The sequence below is a fragment of the Cherax quadricarinatus genome, chromosome 89 (assembly GCF_038502225.1).
Source record: "Cherax quadricarinatus isolate ZL_2023a chromosome 89, ASM3850222v1, whole genome shotgun sequence".
Classification (NCBI taxonomy): domain Eukaryota; kingdom Metazoa; phylum Arthropoda; class Malacostraca; order Decapoda; family Parastacidae; genus Cherax; species Cherax quadricarinatus.
In genome coordinates, this window is record NC_091380.1 from 6169843 (window position 1) to 6196438 (window position 26596).

At 42.3% G+C, this 26596-nt stretch overlaps 1 protein-coding gene across 6 annotated transcripts in view; it reads left to right on the forward strand.

Moving 5' to 3' along the window:
• LOC128697261 (serine-rich adhesin for platelets-like) overlaps positions 1 to 26596 on the forward strand; it is a 594180-nt gene that overhangs the window by 71876 nt on the left and 495708 nt on the right. For all 6 annotated transcript variants that reach the window (XM_070104131.1, XM_070104128.1, XM_070104127.1 and 3 more), the window contains exons 2-4: positions 8090 to 8267; positions 11191 to 14994; positions 18659 to 18760. In XM_070104131.1, coding sequence (XP_069960232.1) covers positions 8090 to 8267; positions 11191 to 14994; positions 18659 to 18760 — 4084 coding nt within the window. The remainder of the gene's footprint in view (positions 1 to 8089; positions 8268 to 11190; positions 14995 to 18658; positions 18761 to 26596) is intronic.

Below are 26596 nucleotides of genomic sequence, written 5' to 3' on the forward strand. Positions count from 1 at the left end.
GACTCCTTCAGAGTACAGGCACTGTACTTCCCACCTCGAGGACTCCTTCAGAGTACAGGCATGTACTTCCCACCTCAAGGACTCCTTCAGAGTACAGGCACTGTACTTCCCACCTCAAGGACTCCTTCAGAGTACAGGCACTGTACTTCCAACCTCATGGACTCCTTCAGAGTGCAGGCACTGTACCTCGTACCACAAGGACTCCTTCAGAGTACAGGCACTGTACTTACCACCTCAAGGACTCCTTCAGAGTACAGGCACTGTACTTCGTACCACAAGGACTCCTTCAGAGTACAGGCACTGTACTTACCACCTTAAGGACTCCTTCAGAGTAAAGGCACTGTACTTACCACCTCAAGGACTCCTTCAGAGTACAAGCACTGTACTTCCCACCTCAAGGACTCCTTCAGAGTACAGGTACTATACTTCCCACCTCAAGGACTCCTTCAGAGTACAGGTACTGTATTTACCACCTCAAGGACTCCTTCAGAGTACAGGCACTGTATTTACCACCTCAAGGACTCCTTCAGAGTACAGGCACTGTACTTACCACCTCAAGGACTCCTTCCGAGTACAGGCACTGTACTTCCCGCCTCAAGGACTCCTTCAGAGTACAAGTACTGTATTTACCACCTCAAGGACTCCTTCCGAGTACAGGCACTGTACTTCCCACCTCAAGGACTCGTTCAGAGTACAGGCACTGTACTTCCCACCTCAAGGTCTCCTTCAGAGCACAGGTACTATACTTCCCACCTTAAGGACTCCTTCAGAGTACAGGTACTGTATTTACCACCTCAAGGACTTCTTCAGAGTACAGGCACTGTATTTACCACCTCAAGGACTCCTTCAGAGTACAGGCACTGTACTTACCACCTCAAGGACTCCTTCAGAGTGCAGGCACTGTACTTCCCACCTCAAGGACTCCTTCAGAGTACAGGCACTGTATTTACCACCTCAAGGACTCCTTCAGAGTACAGGCACTGTATTTACCACATCAAGGACTCCTTCAGAGTGCAGACATTATGTGGACCAGTCCCTGGACCCATTATGTGGCCGAGTCCCTGGACCCATTATGTGGACCAGCCCCTGGACCCATTATGTGGACCAGTCCCTGGACCCATTATGTGGCCCAGTGCCTGGACCCGTTATGTGGCCCAGTCCCTGGACCCATTATGTGGCCCAGTCCCTGGACCCATTATGTGGCCCAGTCCCTGGACCCATTATGTGGCCCAGTCCCTGGACCCATTATGTGGCCCAGTCCCTGGACCCATTATGTGGACCAGTCCCTGGACCCATTATGTGGCCCAGTCCCTGGACCCATTATGTGGCCCAGTCCGTGGACCCATTATGTGGACCAGTCCCTGGACCCATTATGTGGCCCAGTCCCTGGACCCATTATGTGGCCCAGTCCCTGGACCCATTATGTGGACCAGTCTTTGGACCCATTATGTGGACCAGTCCCTGGACCCATTATGTGGACCAGTCCCTAGACCCATTATGTGGACCAGTCCCTGGACCCATTATGTGGACCAGTCCCTGGACCCATTATGTGGACCAGTCCCTAGACCCATTATGTGGACCAGTCCCTGGACCCATTATGTGAACCAGTCCCTGGACCCATTATGTGGACCAGTCCCTGGACCCATTATGTGGCCCAGTTCCTGGACCCATTATGTGGACCAGTCCCTGGACCCATTATGTGGACCAGTCCCTGGACCCATTATGTGGCCCAGTTCCTGGACCCATTATGTGGACCAGTCCCTGGACCCATTATGTGGACCAGTCCCTGGACCCATTATGTGGACCAGTCCCTGGACCCATTATGTGGACCAGTCCCTGGACCCATTATGTGGACCAGTCCCTGGACCCATTATGTGGACCAGTCCCTGGACCCATTATGTGGACCAGTCCCTGGACCCATTATGTGGACCAGTCCCTGGACCCATTATGTGGCCCAGTTCCTGGACCCATTATGTGGACCAGTCCCTGGACCCATTATGTGGACCAGTCCCTGGACCCATTATGTGGACCAGTCCCTGGACCCATTATGTACCTCTGTAATCTACTGACTACCATCCACAGCATGAAAATAAGTCACTTTGTCTGACTTTTTTGGGTTATGTCACTCTGGCTTTTTGGGGTTATGTCATTTTGACTTTTTTGGGTTATGTCATTCTGACTTTTTTGTGTTATCCCAGGTTGTCTACACATATGCTGCTATGTATGATAATCAATGTAACTGTACTTGTGTATACCTGAATAAACTTACTTTCTTACTTAGGTGCATAATAAAGTTATTGAACTAACTGGTATTGTTTTAACCAGACTGAAAAACATATGAGTAAAATGAGGTTAGGTTCTCGAGACCTCCAAAAATTAGCCAAAAGTTTTTAAACGATTATTATGTAACATCTGTCACAGTTCTTTATAATAATAATAATAATAATAATAATAATAATGTAACATCTGTCACAGCTGTTGATTATAAGAATAATGTAACATCCAAAAAATAGCCAAAAGTTTTTAAATGATAATTTCATTTTGAGTAATAATACAAAAATATGCAGTGATGTAATATGAAAGCCTAGTTAGTGGCGCAGTACCTGTTGGTCTTAAAGTGTGTAGAGAGAGTTGGCTATAGTTGTGGCAGGACTGTGGTCCTTGTGTTGGTACAAGGCTGTCCTTATAATGGTAATCTTTATTTCTACTAGTACATGTACAAGGTATACAAGTACATGTACAAGGTATACAGACCATAGCTGACATCATTGACATACTACTGTATAGAAAGTACCTAGTTATGTTGAGCATTTCCTCCAAATTATGTCAGTTTTGTCCCCAGGATGGTGACCCACACCAGTCAGCTAACACCCAGGTACCTATTTTACTGCTAGGTGAACATGGACAGCAGGTGTCTTAAGGAAACATGTCCTAATGTTTCCGCCCGTACCGGGGATCACACTACAGACCTCAGTGTGGGAAATGAGGGCGCTACCAATTGAGTTATGGGACTCTGTTTTATGGTATGACAGCGACTTATCCCATATAGGGGGACATCTTTGTTTGCTCAACCAATGGATTTATTAAATTTTCTGTTTTATTCACCCATACGGACTTCGTTGTCATTCATTTTAGGCGGTCGCAACGTGGATTACTCATTGCAGAAGCTCGATCTCATTTTCTAATTGTACAAATTGTTGCTTCATCTAGACTTAGAGGACAGGTCATCTGCACCACATACGTGCAACCTTTAACCATATCTAAGATCTCAATATTTTGCTTATAATTTTGCATTTATTCTTCTTGGCACTTCAAGCACCACTAGTATCCATCTTGGGTGCCACTTTTAATATCCAGGGACAAGATTGGCTAATAAAAAAGGTAGTAAATCAAATTCGGTGATATACAATTAAGAATTAAGTTTATTTAGGTACAGGTACACATAAAGGCACTTACCCTACATACACAAATAACCTGCACCTAAGAGAAGGTCATGATAACTTTTCCATCTAACTTGGACCATTTACAAGTTATATTAACACATGAAGGTGAGGGAGCCAGCATATATAGAAGAGGGTGTTAGTTAATATCTTTATAGAGGGTGACAGGAATGGGACACATAGAGGAAGAAGGAAGTGGAGAAATTGTGGTTGAGGTAATGCTGGTAGTGTAAGTGGTAGTGGTAGAGGTAATGCTGGTATTGGAAGTGGTAGTGGTAGAGGTAATGCTGGTAGTGCAGGTAGTAGTGGTAGAGGTAATGCTGGTAGCACAGGTAGTAGTGGTAGAGGTAATGCTGGTAGTGCAAGTAGTAGTGGTAGAGGTAATGTTGGTAGTGCAAGTAGTAGTGGTAGAGGTAATGTTGGTAGTGCAAGTAGTAGTGGTAGAGGTAATGTTGGTAGTGCAAGTAGTAGTGGTAGAGGTAATGTTGGTAGTGCAAGTAGTAGTGGTAGAGGTAATGTTGGTAGTGCAGGTAGTAGTGGTAGAGGTAATGTTGGTAGTGCAGGTAGTAGTGGTAGAGGTAATGTTGGTAGTGCAAGTAGTAGTGGTAGAGGTAATGTTGGTAGTGCAAGTAGTAGTGGTAGAGGTAATGCTGGTAGTGCAAGTAGTAGTGGTAGAGGTAATGTTGGTAGTGCAGGTAGTAGTGGTAGAGGTAATGTTGGTAGTGCAGGTAGTAGTGGTAGAGGTAATGTTGGTAGTGCAGGTAGTAGTGGTAGAGGTAATGCTGGTAGTGCAGGTAGTAGTGGTAGAGGTAATGTTGGTAGTGCAGGTAGTAGTGGTAGAGGTAATGTTGGTAGTGCAGGTAGTAGTGGTAGAGGTAATGTTGGTAGTGCAGGTAGTAGTGGTAGAGGTAATGCTGGTAGTGCAGGTAGTAGTGGTAGAGGTAATGTTGGTAGTGCAAGTAGTAGTGGTAGAGGTAATGCTGGTAGTGCAGGTAGTAGTGGTAGAGGTAATGCTGGTAGTGCAAGTAGTAGTGGTAGAGGTAATGTTGGTAGTGCAGGTAGTAGTGGTAGAGGTAATGTTGGTAGTGCAGGTAGTAGTGGTAGAGGTAATGCTGGTAGTGCAGGTAGTAGTGGTACCTGGAGTTTACCTGGAGAGAGTTTCGGGGGTCAACGCCCCCGCGGCCCGGTCTGTGACCAGGCCTCCTGGTGGATCAGCGCCTGATCAACCAGGCTGTTGCTGCTGGCTGCACGCAAACCAACGTACGAGCCACAGCCCGGCTGATCAGGAACTGCCTTTAGGTGCTTGTCCAGTGCCAGCTTGAAGACTGCCAGGGGTCTGTTGGTAATCCCCCTTATGTGTGCTGGGAGGCAGTTGAACAGTCTCGGTCCCCTGACACTTATTGTATGGTCTCTTAACGTGCTAGTGACACCCCTGCTTTTCATTGGGGGGATGGTGCATCGTCTGCCAAGTCTTTTGCTTTCGTAGTGAGTGATTTTCGTGTGCAAGTTCGGTACTAGTCCCTCTAGGATTTTCCAGGTGTATATAATCATGTATCTCTCCCTCCTGCGTTCCAGGGAATACAGGTTTAGAAACCTCAAGCGCTCCCAGTAATTGAGGTGTTTTATCTCCGTTATGCGCGCCGTGAAAGTTCTCTGTACATTTTCTAGGTCGGCAATTTCACCTGCCTTGAAAGGTGCTGTTAGAGTGCAGCAATAGTAGAGGTAATGTTGGTAGTGCAAGTAGTAGTGGTAGAGGTAATGTTGGTAGTGCAGGTAGTAGTGGTAGAGGTAATGTTGGTAGTGCAGGTAGTAGTGGTAGAGGTAATGTTGGTAGTGCAGGTAGTAGTGGTAGAGGTAATGTTGGTAGTGCAGGTAGTAGTGGTAGAGGTAATGTTGGTAGTGCAAGTAGTAGTGGTAGAGGTAATGTTGGTAGTGCAAGTAGTAGTGGTAGAGGTAATGTTGGTAGTGCAAGTAGTAGTGGTAGAGGTAATGTTGGTAGTGCAGGTAGTAGTGGTAGAGGTAATGTTGGTAGTGCAAGTAGTAGTGGTAGAGGTAATGTTGGTAGTGCAAGTAGTAGTGGTAGAGGTAATGTTGGTAGTGCAGGTAGTAGTGGTAGAGGTAATGTTGGTAGTGCAGGTAGTAGTGGTAGAGGTAATGTTGGTAGTGCAAGTAGTAGTGGTAGAGGTAATGTTGGTAGTGCAGGTAGTAGTGGTAGAGGTAATGTTGGTAGTGCAAGTAGTAGTGGTAGAGGTAATGTTGGTAGTGCAAGTAGTAGTGGTAGAGGTAATGTTGGTAGTGCAGGTAGTAGTGGTAGAGGTAATGTTGGTAGTGCAGGTAGTAGTGGTAGAGGTAATGTTGGTAGTGCAGGTAGTAGTGGTAGAGGTAATGTTGGTAGTGCAGGTAGTAGTGGTAGAGGTAATGTTGGTAGTGCAGGTAGTAGTGGTAGAGGTAATGCTGGTAGTGCAAGTAGTAGTGGTAGAGGTAATGTTGGTAGTGCAGGTAGTAGTGGTAGAGGTAATGCTGGTAGTGCAAGTAGTAGTGGTAGAGGTAATGTTGGTAGTGCAGGTAGTAGTGGTAGAGGTAATGTTGGTAGTGCAAGTAGTAGTGGTAGAGGTAATGTTGGTAGTGCAAGTAGTAGTGGTAGAGGTAATGTTGGTAGTGCAGGTAGTAGTGGTAGAGGTAATGCTGGTAGTGCAAGTAGTAGTGGTAGAGGTAATGTTGGTAGTGCAGGTAGTAGTGGTAGAGGTAATGTTGGTAGTGCAAGTAGTAGTGGTAGAGGTAATGTTGGTAGTGCAAGTAGTAGTGGTAGAGGTAATGCTGGTAGTGCAGGTAGCAGTGGTAGAGGTAATGTTGGTAGTGCAGGTAGTAGTGGTAGAGGTAATGTTGGTAGTGCAGGTAGTAGTGGTAGAGGTAATGTTGGTAGTGCAGGTAGTAGTGGTAGAGGTAATGTTGGTAGTGCAAGTAGTAGTGGTAGAGGTAATGTTGGTAGTGCAGGTAGTAGTGGTAGAGGTAATGTTGGTAGTGCAGGTAGTAGTGGTAGAGGTAATGTTGGTAGTGCAGGTAGTAGTGGTAGAGGTAATGTTGGTAGTGCAAGTAGTAGTGGTAGAGGTAATGTTGGTAGTGCAGGTAGTAGTGGTAGAGGTAATGCTGGTAGTGCAAGTAGTAGTGGTAGAGGTAATGTTGGTAGTGCAAGTAGTAGTGGTAGAGGTAATGTTGGTAGTGCAGGTAGTAGTGGTAGAGGTAATGTTGGTAGTGCAAGTAGTAGTGGTAGAGGTAATGTTGGTAGTGCAAGTAGTAGTGGTAGAGGTAATGTTGGTAGTGCAGGTAGTAGTGGTAGAGGTAATGTTGGTAGTGCAAGTAGTAGTGGTAGAGGTAATGTTGGTAGTGCAGGTAGTAGTGGTAGAGGTAATGTTGGTAGTGCAGGTAGTAGTGGTAGAGGTAATGTTGGTAGTGCAGGTAGTAGTGGTAGAGGTAATGTTGGTAGTGCAGGTAGTAGTGGTAGAGGTAATGTTGGTAGTGCAGGTAGTAGTGGTAGAGGTAATGTTGGTAGTGCAGGTAGTAGTGGTAGAGGTAATGTTGGTAGTGCAGGTAGTAGTGGTAGAGGTAATGCTGGTATTGCAAGTAGTAGTGGTAGAGGTAATGTTGGTAGTGCAGGTAGTAGTGGTAGAGGTAATGTTGGTAGTGCAGGTAGTAGTGGTAGAGGTAATGTTGGTAGTGCAGGTAGTAGTGGTAGAGGTAATGTTGGTAGTGCAGGTAGTAGTGGTAGAGGTAATGTTGGTAGTGCAGGTAGTAGTGGTAGAGGTAATGTTGGTAGTGCAGGTAGTAGTGGTAGAGGTAATGTTGGTAGTGCAGGTAGTAGTGGTAGAGGTAATGTTGGTAGTGCAGGTAGTAGTGGTAGAGGTAATGTTGGTAGTGCAGGTAGTAGTGGTAGAGGTAATGTTGGTAGTGCAGGTAGTAGTGGTAGAGGTAATGCTGGTATTGCAAGTAGTAGTGGTAGAGGTAATGTTGGTAGTGCAGGTAGTAGTGGTAGAGGTAATGTTGGTAGTGCAGGTAGTAGTGGTAGAGGTAATGCTGGTAGTGCAAGTAGTAGTGGTAGAGGTAATGTTGGTAGTGCAGGTAGTAGTGGTAGAGGTAATGTTGGTAGTGCAGGTAGTAGTGGTAGAGGTAATGTTGGTAGTGCAGGTAGTAGTGGTAGAGGTAAGTAGGGGGAGTCAAAGTAACTTATTCCCATTGGGATCCTTGTAATCATTCCCAAGAGAGCTGGAGCTTAGGTGTTCTATATCAAGGGACAGTAGGCCTTTCTCAAACAACAATAACCTTACCTATGGTGTGTTCAGACAGGATTTGACATGCAGTGATAGCTGATGCTTAGTCTTCCCCAAATTTATGGTGTATAATTTGGACACGAATACAATTTTTAATAGTGTTTTATTTAAAACATGTCTGTACATGTTTTAATTGGAACTAATATAATTCACTAATAAAAGCAACAACAATAATATATAATTAATAACAGTAATGTAACTAAATATGAAAAGAAAAAACATTTTGTTTAGGTCACCCTACCTTGGTGGGAGGTGGCCGGTGCGCTGAAATAATAATAATAATATCGATGTTTATGATAGTAACTTTTACTTATGATGTTACAGCTGAGTACACCCACATACAGCAGTGGGAGGTATGGCAGCAGCAACAACAGCAACACTGCTGGTGTACCCACAGTATCATATAGAGCAGCACTCACCAGGGACCTCTCAGCATCTCAGGAACGCCTGCCAACCGGATACTCCTCAGATGTCAACAAAACCGGCTATAGTTCTGGCACAGGTATTAATAATTGATATACTGTTAATGTCCATTTAATCTGCCCTCTTACAAATCAATGTGAGACATCATCATTGTACTGAGAAATGTCTCCTAATTCAAAGTTTCCAATACATTGCATGTGTGTCTTCATTATATTTTTTTTTATTAACACACCGGCCTATTCCCACCAAGGCAGGGTGGCTCGAAAAAGAAAAACTTTCACCATCATTCACTCCATCACTGTCTTGCCAGAAGGGTGCTTTACACTACAGTTTTTAAACTTCATTATACTGTACATTTATTGCTACATGTTACCTTCCATGAGTCAGAATAGTATCAGAATTGAAAATACAGTCAGCTCTTATAAAGCTCCTCTGTATAATGTAATTTTTCATAAATGTGATTGAAGCATGTATCAAAAATTGAATAACATAAAATAAAATACACACACACACACACACATATATATATATATATATATATATATATATATATATATATATATATATATATATATATATATATATATATATTGTAGGTAGTAGGTGGGTAGACAGCAACTGTGGAAAATTTTTGATTTTCCAAAGCTGTGGCGCCTGGTAGGTGTTTGATGTGTTGATGTGAGTCAAAAATGTATTTGACAATAGGGTAGAACCAAGAGTTCCCTTTGCGCATGCGCGGATGTGCGGGGGTTTGGGGCGACTCGGGCCATTGGGGTGGCGGAAGTGTTTTGAATGTGGTGAGGAGGCTGGGAAAGCATGGAACCACGAAATTGGCATTCACGGCGGCCTAAGGATTAATATAGGCCTCATTTCATAATAGGAAGTGTCGTAACTGTTCCTGGTGAAGAGTGAGGGAACGTGATTTACGGGACCACCGTAAAATTATTATTATTATAATCAAAAAGAAGCGCTAAGCCACAAGGACTATACAGCACCACCGTAAAAGGGTGGTAAAATTAGTGAATAATGGTTTGACGGGGTGTGACTGGTGCACGGCCATGGTGTGTGTCCAGGGGAAATACCAGTGTGTTAATCCTCGCTCATCGGCCTCAGATCTTAATGGAGTGACCTCTAATGTGTATAATAATTATGAGATGTTAAATCGTCTTGTGAATGGTAATGTAATCAGTGATAATAACATTGAGTTAAGAGAATGCGGGATGTGAAATAGATCGCCCTGCTCCGAGTGAATGTGTGATTCTCGTACCGAGGATAGGGAAGCTTTATGGAAGCACGACTTCTAAACCGGGACAAACCGATGGGTACCTCGTCCTGCTGGAATGAGAACCGTGTCGGTGTAGCAGAACATCGAAATGAGATGGTGAATGGAGGAAATAAGGAGTATCAATCACCCACAGTTAAGTAACCCTTCTAGTTATAGCAGACTGATACTGGCCAGTTAGGTATGTTGTAATTGGATAGGTTATGAGTGATCCAGCTACATCAAGTGACCACCAGAGAATATCTGGTAAGTGGAGAGATTATGTACAAGTGGTTTTCCTTGATGGATATATCCATGTGTAACCTACCCCCCCCCCCTTCATTCAGTTACACTAATATAATCTATACAGTCCACAATTAATTAGTAGCACCGTACTTGTGGGTGCTATCCAATCCATACTGGTCTTGGATAGATATGGATAAGATTGTGAGGTCGAAGGGACCACCTGCCGTGACCAGGGGTGGTTAAGTTTTCTCACATGTCTACACGGGGTGACTACGGTAAACAATATGGTTGTCTCCCAATGAGATTACTGGTATGTATATAATGTTGAGGTACATACAGGTAAGCACCCTATAAAATTTTCCATAGCAACCATCCAGGGAGGTACTACCATCCTGTGGTAGTAGGTTGGTAGACAACAACCATCCAGGGAGGTACTACCATCCTGTGGCAGTAGGTTGGTAGACAGCAACCATCCATGGAGGTACTACCATCCTGTGGTAGTAGGTTGGTAGACAGCAACCATCCAGGGAGGTACTACCATCCTGTGGTAGTAGGTTGGTAGACAACAACCACCCAGGGAGGTACTACCATCCTGTGGTAGTAGGTTGGTAGACAGCAACCATCCAGGGAGGTACTACCATCCTGTGGTAGTAGGTTGGTAGACAACAACCACCCAGGGAGGTACTACCATCCTGTGGTAGTAGGTTGGTAGACAACAACCACCCAGGGAGGTACTACCATCCTGTGGTAGTAGGTTGGTAGACAACAACCACCCAGGGAGGTACTACCATCCTGTGGTAGTAGGTTGGTAGACAACAACCACCCAGGGAGGTACTACGAGTGTACAACGAAAACCTGTAATTGTTTTACATGATGGTAGGATTGTTGGTGTCCTTTTTTCTGTCTCATAAACAGGGGGGATTACCAACAGACCCCTGGCAGTCTTCAAGCTGGCACTGGACAAGCACCTAAAGTCGGTTCCTGACCAGCCGGGCTGTGGCTCGTACGTTGGTTTGCGTGCAGCCAGCAGTAACAGCCTGGTTGATCAGGCTCTGATCCACCAGGAGGCCTGGTCACAGACTGGGCTGTGGGGGCGTTGACCCCCGGAACTCTCTCCAGGTAAACTCTACTTACACTTAGGTCACTCTACACATACATGTACCAGCATATATATACACACCCCTCTGGGTTTTCTTCTATTTTCTTTCTAGTTCTTGTTCTTCTTTATTTCCTCTTATCTCCATGGAGAAGTGGAAAAGAATTCTTCCTCCATAAGCCATGCATGTTGTAAGAGGCGACTAAAATGCCGGGAGCAAGGGGCTAGTAACCTCTTCTCCTGTATATATTACTAAATGTAAAGGGAGAAACTTTCATTTTTCCTTTCGGGCCACCCCGCCTCGGTGGGATACGGCTGGTGTGTTGAGAGAGAAAGATATATATAGCATGATTGTTCATAGAGTTTTTTATATGTGTACAACTTTGTGTTTGTTTACAGGAGGTGGGAGCTACAGGTCTGGCTACACTGCCGACACCACTGCTTCCAAGGGGTCATCATCACCGTCGGCAGTGGGGACACTCTCTTCTAAGTTTGATGAGTCGAAGCCTTCCTCCCCCAGTACCAGGATAAGGCCAACTTCCTTGGCTACGACCACCAGCAACAATTCCTCAAGCACCACCAACACTGCAGCAGCAGCTCCATCCTCCAGCATCTACAACAACAACCTCTCTACCCCCACCAGTCTTCCTCCCAGTAGGCTCTCCCGAGACTCTTCCCGCTCAGAAAGTGGTGGGAGGTCACCTGGAGGCACAGCTTACACTTCTCGACTGACAAGCAGTACGAACTTCGATCGATCGGGCTACAATTCGGATGCTAAGTCGGGCTATGGCTCCGAACTCAACAGGTCCGGGTATGGGTCTGGATATGGCTCTGGGTCTGGCAACTATACGAGTCGATATAGTTATAGCCGTAGCAACAGCTATATGAAGGACACCGAACCCAACAGTACCACAGGAAACTATAGACCAACATATAGCAGAGAAAACAGCTTTTTGGGCAGTGATACAGGAAGTGGATCTGGTTGGCGCAGTCGTGTTTATGGTAATTCCGCTGAAACCACCACATCCACCAGGGCTAGGACACGTGACCTCAACAATTTGTCAGAGAATGTCCCAGTTTCCAGTTTGAGCCATGATATTAACACTTCTAAGGAGGTTGAGACAGCTAAACCAGTATGCAAAGATACTATCAATAAGCTGACCAAAGATGAGGGTAAGAGCGCAGAACCTCCATCTCCAAATGCTGTGAGAGTTTTTCCTGTCCTCACTCCCAATGACAACTTGAAGAACAAAGCTCCAGCAGATTTCAGCTCTGCGGCTGAAAGCTCTGATGAAGAAGACCAAAAGGTTAATGATAGACTTGATACAGATAAGACAAAAGATTCCACAACTACTTATTCTAAATCGACTACCACCTCTACCTTAACTACCACCTCTTCTCCCAGCACAACTTCCAGAGCCTTCAGGCATTTAGCAGCTGTGCCAGCCTTACCCAGCAAGCCAACAACATCAGTGACCAGTGGTCTAGCTGCACCACCACCCTTCAAGCTATCAACAAGATTTTCCACATCCACAACAGACAGTTTACCTGCCTCTTCCACTACTTCTAAATGGCTGAGAGACAAGGAAGAAGCCCCAGTAACAACAGCAGTCACCAGAGTCACTACCACAGCAACCACAACAGTCACCTCAGCCACTACCACAGCAACCACAACAGTCACCTCAGCCACTACCACAGCAACCACATGCTCTCGAGGCAACTTAAGTGTGGGTGATGGCAGTCTCAAATCCACTTCGCCACTCCCGCCCCGTTCCCCCGTCCTTGGTGCTAACAAGACTTCTGCTGCCTTGCCAGCTTCTGAAAGGAAAGGTGATTTGGGTATAGCTAACAAAGACTGTAGGAAATCTGTCTTGAATATGGACATCAAGCCAAATGATACAGATGTCATGAGGAGACAGCAAGAGGAGAAGAGGGAGGAATTGAGAAGATTAAGAAGACAAAGAGGAAATGAAGATGATAGTAAAAGCAGTCACAGGCCTCCAACTGGAAGTATTAGAACCAGACCAGGTCCTAAAGTGGAAGAAGTTGGTCGACAGCGATCACGAGGGTCTGGATCGGACCTCTCTAAAACATCATCACAGACCAAAGTTGTGGAGGAGGACGAATCGAGTAGTGATGAGGAAGACAAACGTGATGACAAGGTTCCATTGGAAAAGACATTGTCCAAAACAAAGGTGGTGGAGAGGAGACATTCCAAGGGAATGGTGGATGCCATGAGGCGTAGTGGATCTATGCGTCACTTTCGCCAGTCTCCCCAGGCCAGCAAGACATCCACATCAAACTCATCTTCCTCAGACAGTGAGGAAGAAGTTCCTGTTGTTACTGTTGTTCTTAAGTGTAGAAGGCGGCAGACCACCAGGGATGAGGCTCTTGGGTCATCGGGAGAGAACCAGAGCCGTCCTTCGTCCCGCACTTCACCACGGGTGATTAAGAGGGGTTCCTCAGACAATGTGTTGGAGAGTAATCGCTCCTGCAACAATTCTTCATCCAATTTAGTTGGCCGCAGGTCACGGAACAGCTCACAGGCTACAGTGGAGTCTACCTCACGCAACAGCTCTTCTTCGAACCTGGCTAAATCCCTCTCAGGAAACAACTCCCGTTCTGGTATGGGGGAGATAGAAAAATCCAGGAGCAGCTCTAGGTCCAGCATTCTAGGAGAAAAGAAATTATCACTTGGACCTGACATAGACATTGGTGAGAGCAGTAGGAGTGGCTCCTCCAGTAAAATTGGTGTTAAGAAAACTTTGAGCAACCACAGTTCCAGTAATCTTTCAAAAACAAAATCTAGTGACAAATTTAGAACATCTAGTAGCAGCATAAAACAATTTAAAGACAAGAATGCAGGTGATCGGTCCATCTCTAGTGACTCTGAGTCCTCCAGCACTTCAGATGACTCCAGTGAAAGTGCAGGTGAGGAAGGTCATTTCTTCTCCCTCACTAAGTCCCGGTCCATGAAGAAATCTAGATCCTCACTCAGCAAGTTCCCTGTTAACCTCAGTGAAGAGAAACCAAAGCTGGAGGAACTGGGAACTAGAACTAGTCCAGATGGTAAGGAGCATGTCTCCAGAACTAACTCAGACACGAATTTGCAGGTGACATCACCATGTGATAATGTAGACGAGGATGGTGATGAAGAATTGAAGCCATTCTCCTGGCCGGTTGACAGTTCTGCCTCAAAAACAGACCTCACAGAACTGTACAAGAAATGTGACAAGTTGGCAGCATCCAATAAATCAGTTTCTGAGTTGGGTACTTTTGAGTGGCCCAGCGAGAGCCCACCACTCTCTAGAGCACCTCGCTACCAGAACATCGAAAATGATACTCCTACACAGACAGGTGCCAGTAGGAGCAGCTCCAAGGGAAATATTGAAAAGAGTAGCTCCCTTGAGCCATTTGAATGGCAGTCAGGAAGTCCAGAACTTCCAAGGAAGAAGCTGGATGATACTGCAGACTCAGCCAGTGAGCTAGCTACATTTGAGTGGCCGTCTGGTAGTCCTGTCTTGCACATTAATAAAAAGGTTGAACAGGAGGAGCAAGATACTTTCACTTGGCCTTCTGGGAGTCCAGAATTGTACATTAGTAAGAAGGATAAACCAGGTGAGCAAAATACACAGGAAGAAAAAAATGGCTTCATATGGCCAGAGAACAGCCCAGAGCTCCCCAGGAAAACAGTTTACCACAATGCCTACGAAAGCGAGACAGAGACAGAGTTGGCATGGTCAGACGAAAATGGCGATGCCTCCAAGTCTCACATGCCACAAGTGGCTGAAGAGACAGAGGAGGAGTACAACTTCGAGTGGCCCAGCAGTCCGGAGTTGTCTCGCAAGAAGCCATCAGCATATGGATATTCTGACCCCTATGACACTCAAGTTGAAACAGAGGGATTTGAATGGCCCAGCAGTCCAGAGATGCCTAGAATGAAAAACCCCAACTTCATCAGCTTCACAGAAGATATTGACAACCTCTTGAGTAATGGCATGGAGGATAACTTTGACAAGATGGAGGAGGTGATGGGTTACTCTCCTCCTCCAGAAGAGGAGGCAAAGGTAAACAGTGAGTCAAGTATCCAGGATGGTAAAGTCGAAGAGGAGGAGAAAATGGAAGACGAAAATGAAGAGAATGCCGAAGAAAAGAAGAAATCCCTAAGAGAACGAGCAAGACGAAATCTGTCTCTGTTCATTGGTATGTAGTACTATGTGGTTGTCACGTTTCTTTCTCTCCTTCTCTGAGTACTTCATTCAAGGGAATGGAGGGATGCATTGATGCTGACAAGGGGATCTTGATCTAAAGAATTTTAACTACTTTTCCCTTCCTTGAATTTAACCTCCCATTCCCCAGTCACTGTATGATCCATATGGGTTTAAAGAATAAAAGAATGAAGAATAAAAATTTTCATTTCTTTGCAAAGGTTACAATGTGTAATTACAATTTTGATTTGTTAAGTACAAAGAAAGCCACTTTGATGGTGGGGCATTTAGTGCTTCCCTGTTATTTTTTCAACAAACCCACCAAGAGAAAAACAAAAGTTTTTCTTTTTAAATTTAGTAATTTATCCAGGAGAAAGTTACTAGCTCCCCATATGAATATGACAACAGTAATTATGACACCAATTATAATCGTATCTTATCAGAACTATGAAAATAATCACACAGTATCAACTCGTTTAAAAAAAATTATAACTTATGAAACAGACCATGGAACAGGTGGAATTTGAACCCATGGAGAATGACTGGTAAAACTCCAGGCCAGTGTGTAAGCCACTGGGCAACTGGCTACAATAAGATTCATCCAACTAGGTACAGTAGACCCCTGGTTTACGATCAGCTCCCAATGCGACCAGTTATGTAAGTGTATTTATGTAAGTGCGTTTGTACGTGTATGTTTGGGGGTCTGAAATGGACTAATCTAATTCACAATATTCCTTATGGGAACAAATTCGGTCAGTACTGGCACCTGAACATACTTCTGGAATGAAATAATATCGTAAACCGGGGGTCCACTGTATATTTCTATGGTTTGTTTGCAGTGGTGTTATTACCATTTTTTGAGTATAACTTATGAAGCAAGAGCCGTCCCCAGCTGACAACAAATTACACTCTATGTTTCAACATAAACCCAATATTCTTTTGAGAATAATAATAGAGGGGATAATTATGTATAACATTTGTGTAACACCTGATCAGCATATATAAAACTTATTATTTTACAGTATTGAGACTTGAACGTTATTTGTAAATGTAACTCATCGTAACTCAGGTGTTTGTTAATGTAACTCATCGTAACTCAGGTGTTTGTTAATGTAACTCATCGTAACTCAGGTGTTTGTTAATGTAGCTCATCTTAACTCAGGTGTTTGTTAATGTAACTCATCTTCACTCAGGTGTTTGTTAATGTAACTCATCTTCACTCAGGTGTTTGTTAATGTAACTCATCTTCACTCAGGTGTTTGTTAATGTAACTCATCTTAACTCAGGTGTTTGTTAATGTAACTCATCTTAACTCAGGTGTTTGTTAATGTAACTCATCTTCACTCAGGTGTTTGTTAATGTAACTCATCTTAACTCAGGTGTTTGTTAATGTAACTCATCTTCACTCAGGTGTTTGTTAATGTAACTCATCTTAACTCAGGTGTTTGTTAATGTAACTCATCTTAACTCAGGTGTTTGTTAATGTAATTCATCTTCACTCAGGTGTTTGTTAATGTAACTCATCTTAACTCAGGTGTTTGTTAATGTAACTCATCTTAACTCAGGTGTTTGTTAATGTAACTCATCTTAACTTAGGTGTTTGTTAATGTAACTCATCTTAACTCAGGTGTTTGTTAATGTAACTAATCTTAACTCAGGTGTTTGTTAATGTAACTCATCTTAACTCAGGTGTTTGTTAATGTAACTCATCTTCACTCAGGTGTTTGTTAATGTAACTCATCTTAACTCAGGTGTTTGTTAATGTAGCTAATCTTCACTCAGGTGTTTGTTTATGTAACTCATCTTAACTCAGGTGTTTGTTAATGTAACTCATCTTCACTCAGGTGTTTGTTAATGTAACTCATCTTCACTCAGGTGTTTGTTAATGTAACTCATCTTCACTCAGGTGTTTGTTAATGTAACTCATCTTCACTCAGGTGTTTGTTAATGTAACTCATCTTAACTCAGGTGTTTGTTTATGTAACTCATCTTAACTCAGGTGTTTGTTTATGTAACTCATCTTAACTCAGGTGTTTGTTAATGTAGCTCATCTTCACTCAGGTGTTTGTTTATGTAACTCATCTTAACTCAGGTGTTTGTTAATGTAACTCATCTTCACTCTGGCGTTTGTTTATGTAGCAGATCTTTACTCAGGTGTTTGTTAATGTAACTCATCTTCACTCAGGTGTTTGTTAATGTAACTCATCTTAACTCAGGTGTTTGTTAATGTAACTCATCTTCACTCAGGTGTTTGTTTATGTAACTCATCTTAACTCAGGTGTTTGTTAATGTAACTGATCTTCACTCAGGTGTTTGTTAATGTAGCTCATCTTCACTCAGGTGTTTGTTAATGTAACTCACCCTCACTCAGGTGTTTGTTAATGTAGCTCATCTTCACTCAGGTGTTCATTAATGTAACTCATCTTCACTCAGGTGTTTGTTTATGTAGCAGACCTTTACTCAGGTGTTCATTAATGTAACTCATCTTCACTCAGGTGTTTGTTTATGTAACTCATCTTCACTCAGGTGTTTGTTTATGTAATTCATCTTCACTCAGGTGTTTGTTTATGTAATTCATCTTCACTCAGGTGTTTGTTAATGTAACTCATCTTAACTCAGGTGTTTGTTAATGTAACTAATCTTAACTCAGGTGTTTGTTAATGTAACTCATCTTAACTCAGGTGTTTGTTAATGTAACTCATCTTCACTCAGGTGTTTGTTAATGTAACTCATCTTAACTCAGGTGTTTGTTAATGTAGCTAATCTTCACTCAGGTGTTTGTTTATGTAACTCATCTTAACTCAGGTGTTTGTTAATGTAACTCATCTTCACTCAGGTGTTTGTTAATGTAACTCATCTTCACTCAGGTGTTTGTTAATGTAACTCATCTTCACTCAGGTGTTTGTTAATGTAACTCATCTTCACTCAGGTGTTTGTTAATGTAACTCATCTTAACTCAGGTGTTTGTTTATGTAACTCATCTTAACTCAGGTGTTTGTTTATGTAACTCATCTTAACTCAGGTGTTTGTTAATGTAGCTCATCTTCACTCAGGTGTTTGTTTATGTAACTCATCTTAACTCAGGTGTTTGTTAATGTAACTCATCTTCACTCTGGCGTTTGTTTATGTAGCAGATCTTTACTCAGGTGTTTGTTAATGTAACTCATCTTCACTCAGGTGTTTGTTAATGTAACTCATCTTAACTCAGGTGTTTGTTAATGTAACTCATCTTCACTCAGGTGTTTGTTTATGTAACTCATCTTAACTCAGGTGTTTGTTAATGTAACTCATCTTCACTCAGGTGTTTGTTAATGTAGCTCATCTTCACTCAGGTGTTTGTTAATGTAACTCACCCTCACTCAGGTGTTTGTTAATGTAGCTCATCTTCACTCAGGTGTTCATTAATGTAACTCATCTTCACTCAGGTGTTTGTTTATGTAGCAGACCTTTACTCAGGTGTTCATTAATGTAACTCATCTTCACTCAGGTGTTTGTTTATGTAACTCATCTTCACTCAGGTGTTTGTTTATGTAATTCATCTTCACTCAGGTGTTTGTTTATGTAACTCATCTTCACTCAGGTGTTTGTTTATGTAACTCATCTTCACTCAGGTGTTTCTTGAAAATAGCTTTTGACTATTGTTGACATTTCCATGGCAGGTAAATTGACCAACATCGATGAGATTTTGGGAACAGTCCTACAGCCTCTCTCCTCTGCTGCCACTTCCATCGTCAACACCACACCAAAGTCCGAGGATGATGGTTCGTAAAGTTTATCCTAGATCATAGGCAGTGAAATTTGTCCCAGATGATAGGTTTATTTATTTAGTAATTTTAGCATACATACAGAGGTACAAAAAACTACAGGTAAGAGCAGCATGCCAAAGCCACTTATATGCATAGCATTACGGGCTGGCTTAAAATTAACTTAAGATTAACTAAGCAATGATGAAATCAGTGATAAAACATTATTGTAAACAGATAACTATAAAGCACAAATGAGTATTACAAAGACAGGTCATATGGTTGCTTGCATTGTTGTACATTCAGTAGAATGGAGTATTCTGGTAGGTAGTGTATTTAAAAAATAATAAAGTTAGATTGGGTTTTAGGTTTAACATTTATGTGATATAATTGTGAGAAACATTTAAGATATACAATTTATAAGGTTCAGTTATTCAGTATTTATTTGGTTTTGGGTGAGTAAGTGATCTTTGAGAAGAGACTTGAATTTATAAACAGGTAGTGTTTCTTTTATATTTACAGGTAATGAATTCCAGATTTTAGGGCCTTTTATGTGCATTGAGTTTTTGCATTGCGTGAGATGGACACGAGGAACATCAAAGAGTGATCTGTGCCTTGTGTTATGGTCATGTGTTCTGTTGAGGTTGGCAAGGAGATGTTTGAGGGGAGGGTTAATATCAGAGTTAAGTGTTCTATGTATGTAATAGGTGCAATATTAAGTATGGATGTTTTGTATGGTGAGTAGGTGGAGTGTTTTGAATATTGGTGGAGTGTGCTGCCTGTAGTGAGAATTTGTTATCATTCTAACTGCAGCCTTTTGTTGGGTAATTAGTGGTCTGAGATGGTTAATTGTTGTTGAGCCCCATGCACAAATTCCATAGGTGAGATAGGGGTAAATAAGAGAGTGATATAGGGCCAGGAGGGCTGACTGTGGAGCATAGTACCGTATCTTCGATAGTATGCCTACAGTCTTGGAAATTTTCTTAGAAATTTGTTGTATATGTGTATGAAATTTGAGTCTATTATCAAGGTGGATTCCTAAGAATTTTCCCTCTGTTAGTTTTGTGATAGGTGATCCATTTATCATTATGTTAAGAGGGGCATCTGTAGCTCTGTTACCAAACTGAATGAAATAGGTTTTGTCAATGTTTAGTGTAAGTTAGTTAGTCCTCATCCAGGTAGATATTTTCTGTAATTCGGTATTTACAGTATTGGCTAGCGTGACTGGGCTCGGGTGAGAGAAGACGTATGTAGTGTCATCTGCAAAAAGTGTGGGTTTGAGTAATTGCGAAGCATTTGGTAGGTCATTTATGTATAGGAGAAAGAGAAGAGGGCCAAGGACACTTCCCTGTGGGACACCAACTGTAATTGGTTGTGCGGAAGAGCTTGCCCCATTTGCGTACACATATTGGCTTCTGTTGCTGAGGTAAGACTTGAGGTAGTTGAGGGAGTGCCCTCTTATACCATAGTGTGACAATTTTACGTGGAGCAAGTCATGGTCAACTGTATCAAAAGCTTTACGTAAGTCAATGAAGATCCCCAGTGGGACTTCTTTTTTCTCTATTGCAGTGTATATATGTTCTAGCATGTGTATAGGTATTAGAATTTCTCCCAGATGATAGGTAGTAGAATTTGTCCTAGATGATAGGTAGTAGAATTTGTCCCAGATGATAGGTAGTAGAATTTGTCCCAGATGATAGGTAGCAGAATTTATCCCAGATGATAAATACAAACAATACTACAGTGGACCCCTGACTTACGATATTAATTCATTCCAGAAATCTGTTCAGGTGCCGTTACCGAACGAATTTGTTCCCATGAGGAATATTGTAAATTAGATTAGTCAGCTTCAGACCCCCAAAAATACACGTACAAAAGCACTTGCAAAAATACACTTACATAATTGTTCAAGTTCGGAGGTGATCGTAAGGCGGGGGTCCACTGTATTTCTTTGTGTAGTATAGAAAGTGTGATTTACATATAATAATATTGTTAGGCACAAAGAAAGCCACTAACATGCTGGGGTATTTCAGGCTGACTAATACTAATGATTAAAGACTACTTAAGATCTAGACATGGATTATTAAGTACAGTAGGTTCTTTCCCCCCAGTCGGCACGGGATATGCTCCAAGGACCTGCCGCAAATACTAAATCTGCGGATAGTAGCAAACCCTACATATAAATCTTATACATACCTATTTTTTTTTTTTTTCAACAAGTCGGCCGTCTCCCACCGAGGCAGGGTGACCCAGAAAAGAAAGAAAATACCCAAAAAGAAAATACTTTCATCATCATTCAACACTTTCACCACACACATTATCACTGTTTTTGCAGAGGTGCTCAGAATATAACAGTTTAGAAGCATACACACATAAAGATACACAACATATCCCTCCAAACTGCCAATATCCCAAACCCCTCCTTTAAAGTGCAGGCATTGTACTTCCCATTTCCAGGACTCAAGTCCGACTATATGAAAATAACCGGTTTCCCTGAATCCCTTCACTAAATATTACCCTGCTCACACTCCAACAGATCGTCAGGTCCCAAGTACCATTCGTCTCCATTCACTCCTATCTAACACGCTCACGCACGCTTGCTAGAAGTCCAAGCCCCTTGCCCACAAAACCTCCTTTACCCCCTCTCTCCAACCCTTTCGAGGACGACCCCTACCCCGCCTTCCTTCCCCTATAGATTTATATGCTTTCCATGTCATTCTACTTTGATCCATTTTCTCTAAATGACCAAACCACCTCAACAACCCCTCTTCTGCCCTCTGACTAATACTTTTATTAACTCCACACCTTTTCCTAATTTCCACACTCCGAATTTTCTGCATAATATTTACACCACACATTGCCCTTAAACAGGACATCTCCACTGCCTCCAACCATCTCCTCGCTGCTGCATTTACCACCCAAGCTTCACACCCATATAAGAGTGTTGGTACTACTATACTTTCATACATTCCCTTCTTTGCCTCCATAGATAACGTTTTTTGACTCCACAAATACCTCAACGCACCACTCACCTTTTTTTCCTTCATCAACTCTATGATTAACCTCATCCTTCATAAATCCATCCGCCGACACGTCAACTCCCAAGTACATGTATCTGAAAACATTCACTTCTTCCATACTCCTCCTCCCCAATTTGATATCCAATTTTTCTTTATCTAAATCATTTGATATCCTCATCACCTTACTCTTTTCTATGTTCACTTTCAACTTTCTACCTTTACATACATTCCCAAACTCATCCACTAACCTTTGCAATTTTTCTTTAGAATCTCCCATAAGCACAGTATCATCAGCAAAAAGTAACTGTGTCAATTCCCATTTTGAATTTGATTCCCCAAAATTTAATCCCACCCCTCTCCCGAACACCCTAGCATTTACTTCCTTTACAACCCCATCTATAAATATATTAAACAACCATGGTGACATTACACATCCCTGTCTAAGACCTACTTTTACCGGGAAGTAGTCTCCCTCTCTTCTACACACCCTAACCTGAGCCTCACTATCCTCATAAAAACTCTTTACAGCATTTAATAACTTACCACCTATTCCATATACTTGCAACATCTGCCACATTGCTCCTCTATCCACTCTATCATATGCCTTTTCTAAATCCATAAATGGCCCCTCAAGGAAGGTTCCTTGATGTTGGTGAGGGGCTCTTGATTTAGGGAATTGGATCTGTGCTCCAGTTCCCCGAATTAAGCCTGAATGCCTTCCACATCCCCCCCCCCCCCGGCGCTGTATAATCCTCCGGGTTTAGCGCTTCCCCTTGATTATAATAATAATAATAATAATAAATCCATAAATGCAATAAAAACTTCCCTACCTTTATCTAAATACTGTTCACATATATGCTTCAATGTAAACACTTGATCTACACATCCCCTACCCACTCTGAAACCTCCTTGCTCATCCGCAATCCTACATTCTGTCTTACCTCTAATTCTTTCAATTATAACCCTACCGTACACTTTTCCTGGCTGGAATATTGCTGCACTCTAACAGCACCTTTCAAGGCAGGTGAAATTGCCGACCTAGAAAATGTACAGAGAACTTTCACGGCGCGCATAACGGAGATAAAACACCTCAATTACTGGGAACGCTTGAGGTTTCTAAACCTGTATTCCCTGGAACGCAGGAGGGAGAGATACATGATTATATACACCTGGAAAATCCTAGAGGGACTAGTACCGAACTTGCACACGAAAATCACTCACTACGAAAGCAAAAGACTTGGCAGACGATGCACCATCCCCCCAATGAAAAGCAGGGGTGTCACTAGCACGTTAAGAGACCATACAATAAGTGTCAGGGGCCCGAGACTGTTCAACTGCCTCCCAGCACACATAAGGGGGATTACCAACAGACCCCTGGCAGTCTTCAAGCTGGCACTGGACAAGCACCTAAAGTCAGTTCCTGATCAGCCGGGCTGTGGCTCGTACGTTGGTTTGCGTGCAGCCAGCAGCAACAGCCTGGTTGATCAGGCGCTGATCCACCAGGAGGCCTGGTCACAGACCGGGCCGCGGGGGCATTGACCCCCGAAACTCTCTCCAGGTAAACTCCAGGTACTCAGTAAACTTATTCCTCTATAATTTTTACAGTCTCTTTTGTCCCCTTTCCCTTTATATAAAGGGACTATACATGCTCTCCGCCAGTCCCTAGGTACCTTCCCCTCTTTCATACATTTATTAAACAAAAGTACCAACTACTCCAACACTATATCCCCCCCTGCTTTTAACATTTCTGTCATGATCCCATCAGTTCCAGCTGCTTTACCCCCTATCATTCTACGTAATGCCTCATGTACCTCCCCCACACTTACATTCTGCTCTTCTTCACTCCTAAAAGATGGTATACCTCCCTGACCAGTGCATGAAATTACTGCCTCTGTTTCTTCCTTAACATTTAAAAGTTCCTCAAAATATTCTCGCCATCTACCCAATACCTCCATCTCCCCATCTACTAACTCCCCTACTCTGTTTTTAACTGATAAATCCATACTTTCCCTAGGCTTTCTTAACTTGTTTAACTCACTCCAAAATTTTTTCTTATTTTCATTAAAATTTCCTGACAGTGCCTCTCCCACTCTATCATCTGCTCTCCTTTTGCACTCTCTCACCACTCTCTTCACCTTTCTTTTACTCTCCATGTACTCTGCTCTTCTTATAACACTTCTGCTTTGTAAAAACCTCTCATAAGCTACCTTTTTCTCTTTTATCACACCCTTTACTTCATCATTCCACCAATCACTCCTCTTTCCTCCTTCGCCCACCCTCCTATAACCACAAACTTCTGCCCCACATTCTAATACTGCATTTTTAAAACTCATCCAACCCTCTTCACCCCCCCCCCCCCCCACTACTCATCTTTGCACTAGCCCACCTTTCTGCCAATAGTCGCTTATATCTCACCCGAACTTCCTCCTCCCTTAGTTTATACACTTTCACCTCCCTCTTACTTGTTGTTGCCACCTTCCTCTTTTCCCATCTACCTCTTACTCTAACTGTAGCTACAACTAAATAATGATCCGATATATCAGTTGCCCCTCTATAAACATGTACATCCTGGAGCCTACCCATCAACATTTTATCCACCAATACATAATCTAATAAACTACTTTCATTACGTGCTACATCATACCTTGTATATTTATTTATCCTCTTTTTCATAAAATATGTATTACTTATTACCAAATCTCTTTCTACACATAGCTCAATTAAAGGCTCCCCATTTACATTTACCCCTGGCACCCCAAATTTACCTACTACTCCCTCCATAACATTTTTACCCACTTTAGCATTGAAATCCCCAACCACCATTACTCTCACACTTGATTCAAAACTCCCCATGCATTCACTCAACATTTCCCAGAATCTCTCTCTCTCCTCTACACTTCTCTCTTCTCCAGGTGCATACACGCTTATTATAACCCACTTTTCACATCCAATCTTGATTTTACTCCACATAATCCTTGAATTAATACATTTATAGTCCCTCTTTTCCTGCCATAGCTTATCCTTCAACATTATTGCTACTCCTTCTTTAGCTCTAACTCTATTTGAAACCCCTGACCTAATCCCATTTATTCCTCTCCACTGAAACTCTCCCACCTCCTTCAGCTTTGTTTCACTTAAAGCCAGGACATCCAGCTTCTTCTCATTCATAACATCCACAATCATCTCTTTCTTATCATTTGCACAACATCCACACACATTCAGACTTCCCACTTTGACAATTTTCTTCTTCTTATTCTTTTTAGTAATCTTTACATGCCTATTATAAAGTTTAATTGGTAAATTATGCACAGTAAGTGAAGAATTACCACTTTCACTGATGGGAAGCACTTAATAGCTTCTCTTAGGCTTTGAATAATTGGCAGCTTCTGTACTCTTGTACTTTGGGGACATTATTATGCAAAATTAAGAGGTATTTTTGGGCCACAGTAAATCATAGATAACTGAAATTGTAGATATTGAATCAGTTGCTACAGGGGTTCTACTGTAGAAGCTTTTGAATGTACATAAAAGGAAGGTAGCTAAGTGAACAGCAGTAAATTATAAGTATCCTTTAACCCGTAAACAGTCCAAGCAGATATCTACATATATCTACAAAAGTAGATATACGTTTTTTTTACATATTTTCAAATATAACAAAAAAAAAAGTGGATCAAAGTTTTTTTTACACATTTTTCAAATGTAGAAAAACAAAAAGAAGATCTACTTCTTTTACATACTTTGAAACGTTGAAAAAACGTATATATACGTTTGGACCGTTTACAGGTTAAAGAATAAAGATTTTATTTCTTTGCAAAAAAATTACAATATGTAATTACAATTTTGATTTGCCAAGTACAAAGAAAGGCACTATCATGCCGGGGCATTTTGGGCAGATTGATATAGCTGTGCTTGTGGCATCCCGTCTTAGTTGTTAATTTGTTACATTTTTTTTTTTAACCCTTAAATGGTCCAAACGTATATATACGTTTTTTCAATATTTGAAAGTATGTAAAAAAATGTAGATCGTCTTTCTTGTTTTACATTTGAAAACGTGTAATTATCTACTTTTTTTTTTTTTTTTTATATTTGAAAATATGTAAAAAAACGTAGATCTACTTTTGGAGCAATACGAATTTGAACGTCGATCTGTTTGGACCGTTTAAGGGTAGGATAGGATAGGATAGGATAGGATTTCGTTCGGATTTTTAACCCCGGAGGGTTAGCCACCCGGGATAACCCAAGAAAGTCAGTGCGTCATCGAGGACTGTCTAACTTATTTCCATTGTGGTCCTTAATCTTGTCCCCCAGGATGCGACCCACACCAGTCCACTAACACCCAGGTACCTATTTGCTGCTAGGTGAACAGGACAACAGGTGTAAGGAAACGTGTCGAAATGTTTCCACCCGCCGGGAATCGAACCCGGGCCCTCCGTGTGTGAAGCGGGAGCTTTAGCCACCAGGCCACCGGGCCACCATACACCTTCCCAGTGTATGTACACTGCTGCTCTCACTGCATACACATCAAAATAAATACATATGCTCTCCGAATACAGCTGTATTTTTGTAATGCGCTTCTTAAATCTCTTGTATTTAATTCCAAACACTTCCTCGTACCATCAAAATAATTTGTGTTTTATCAACATTTTTATTTTTATTTTGAGAGTTTGGCCTCTTCTTGCATGTGAACATAAATAGTTCATTAACACTGTAACTTGTTTAGTTATCAAAAATGTTGAGGTACAGTCCCTGCACCCATTATGTACCTCTGTAATGTTGTGGTACAGTCCCTGCACCCATTATGTACCTCTGTAATGTTGATTTACAGTCCCTGGAC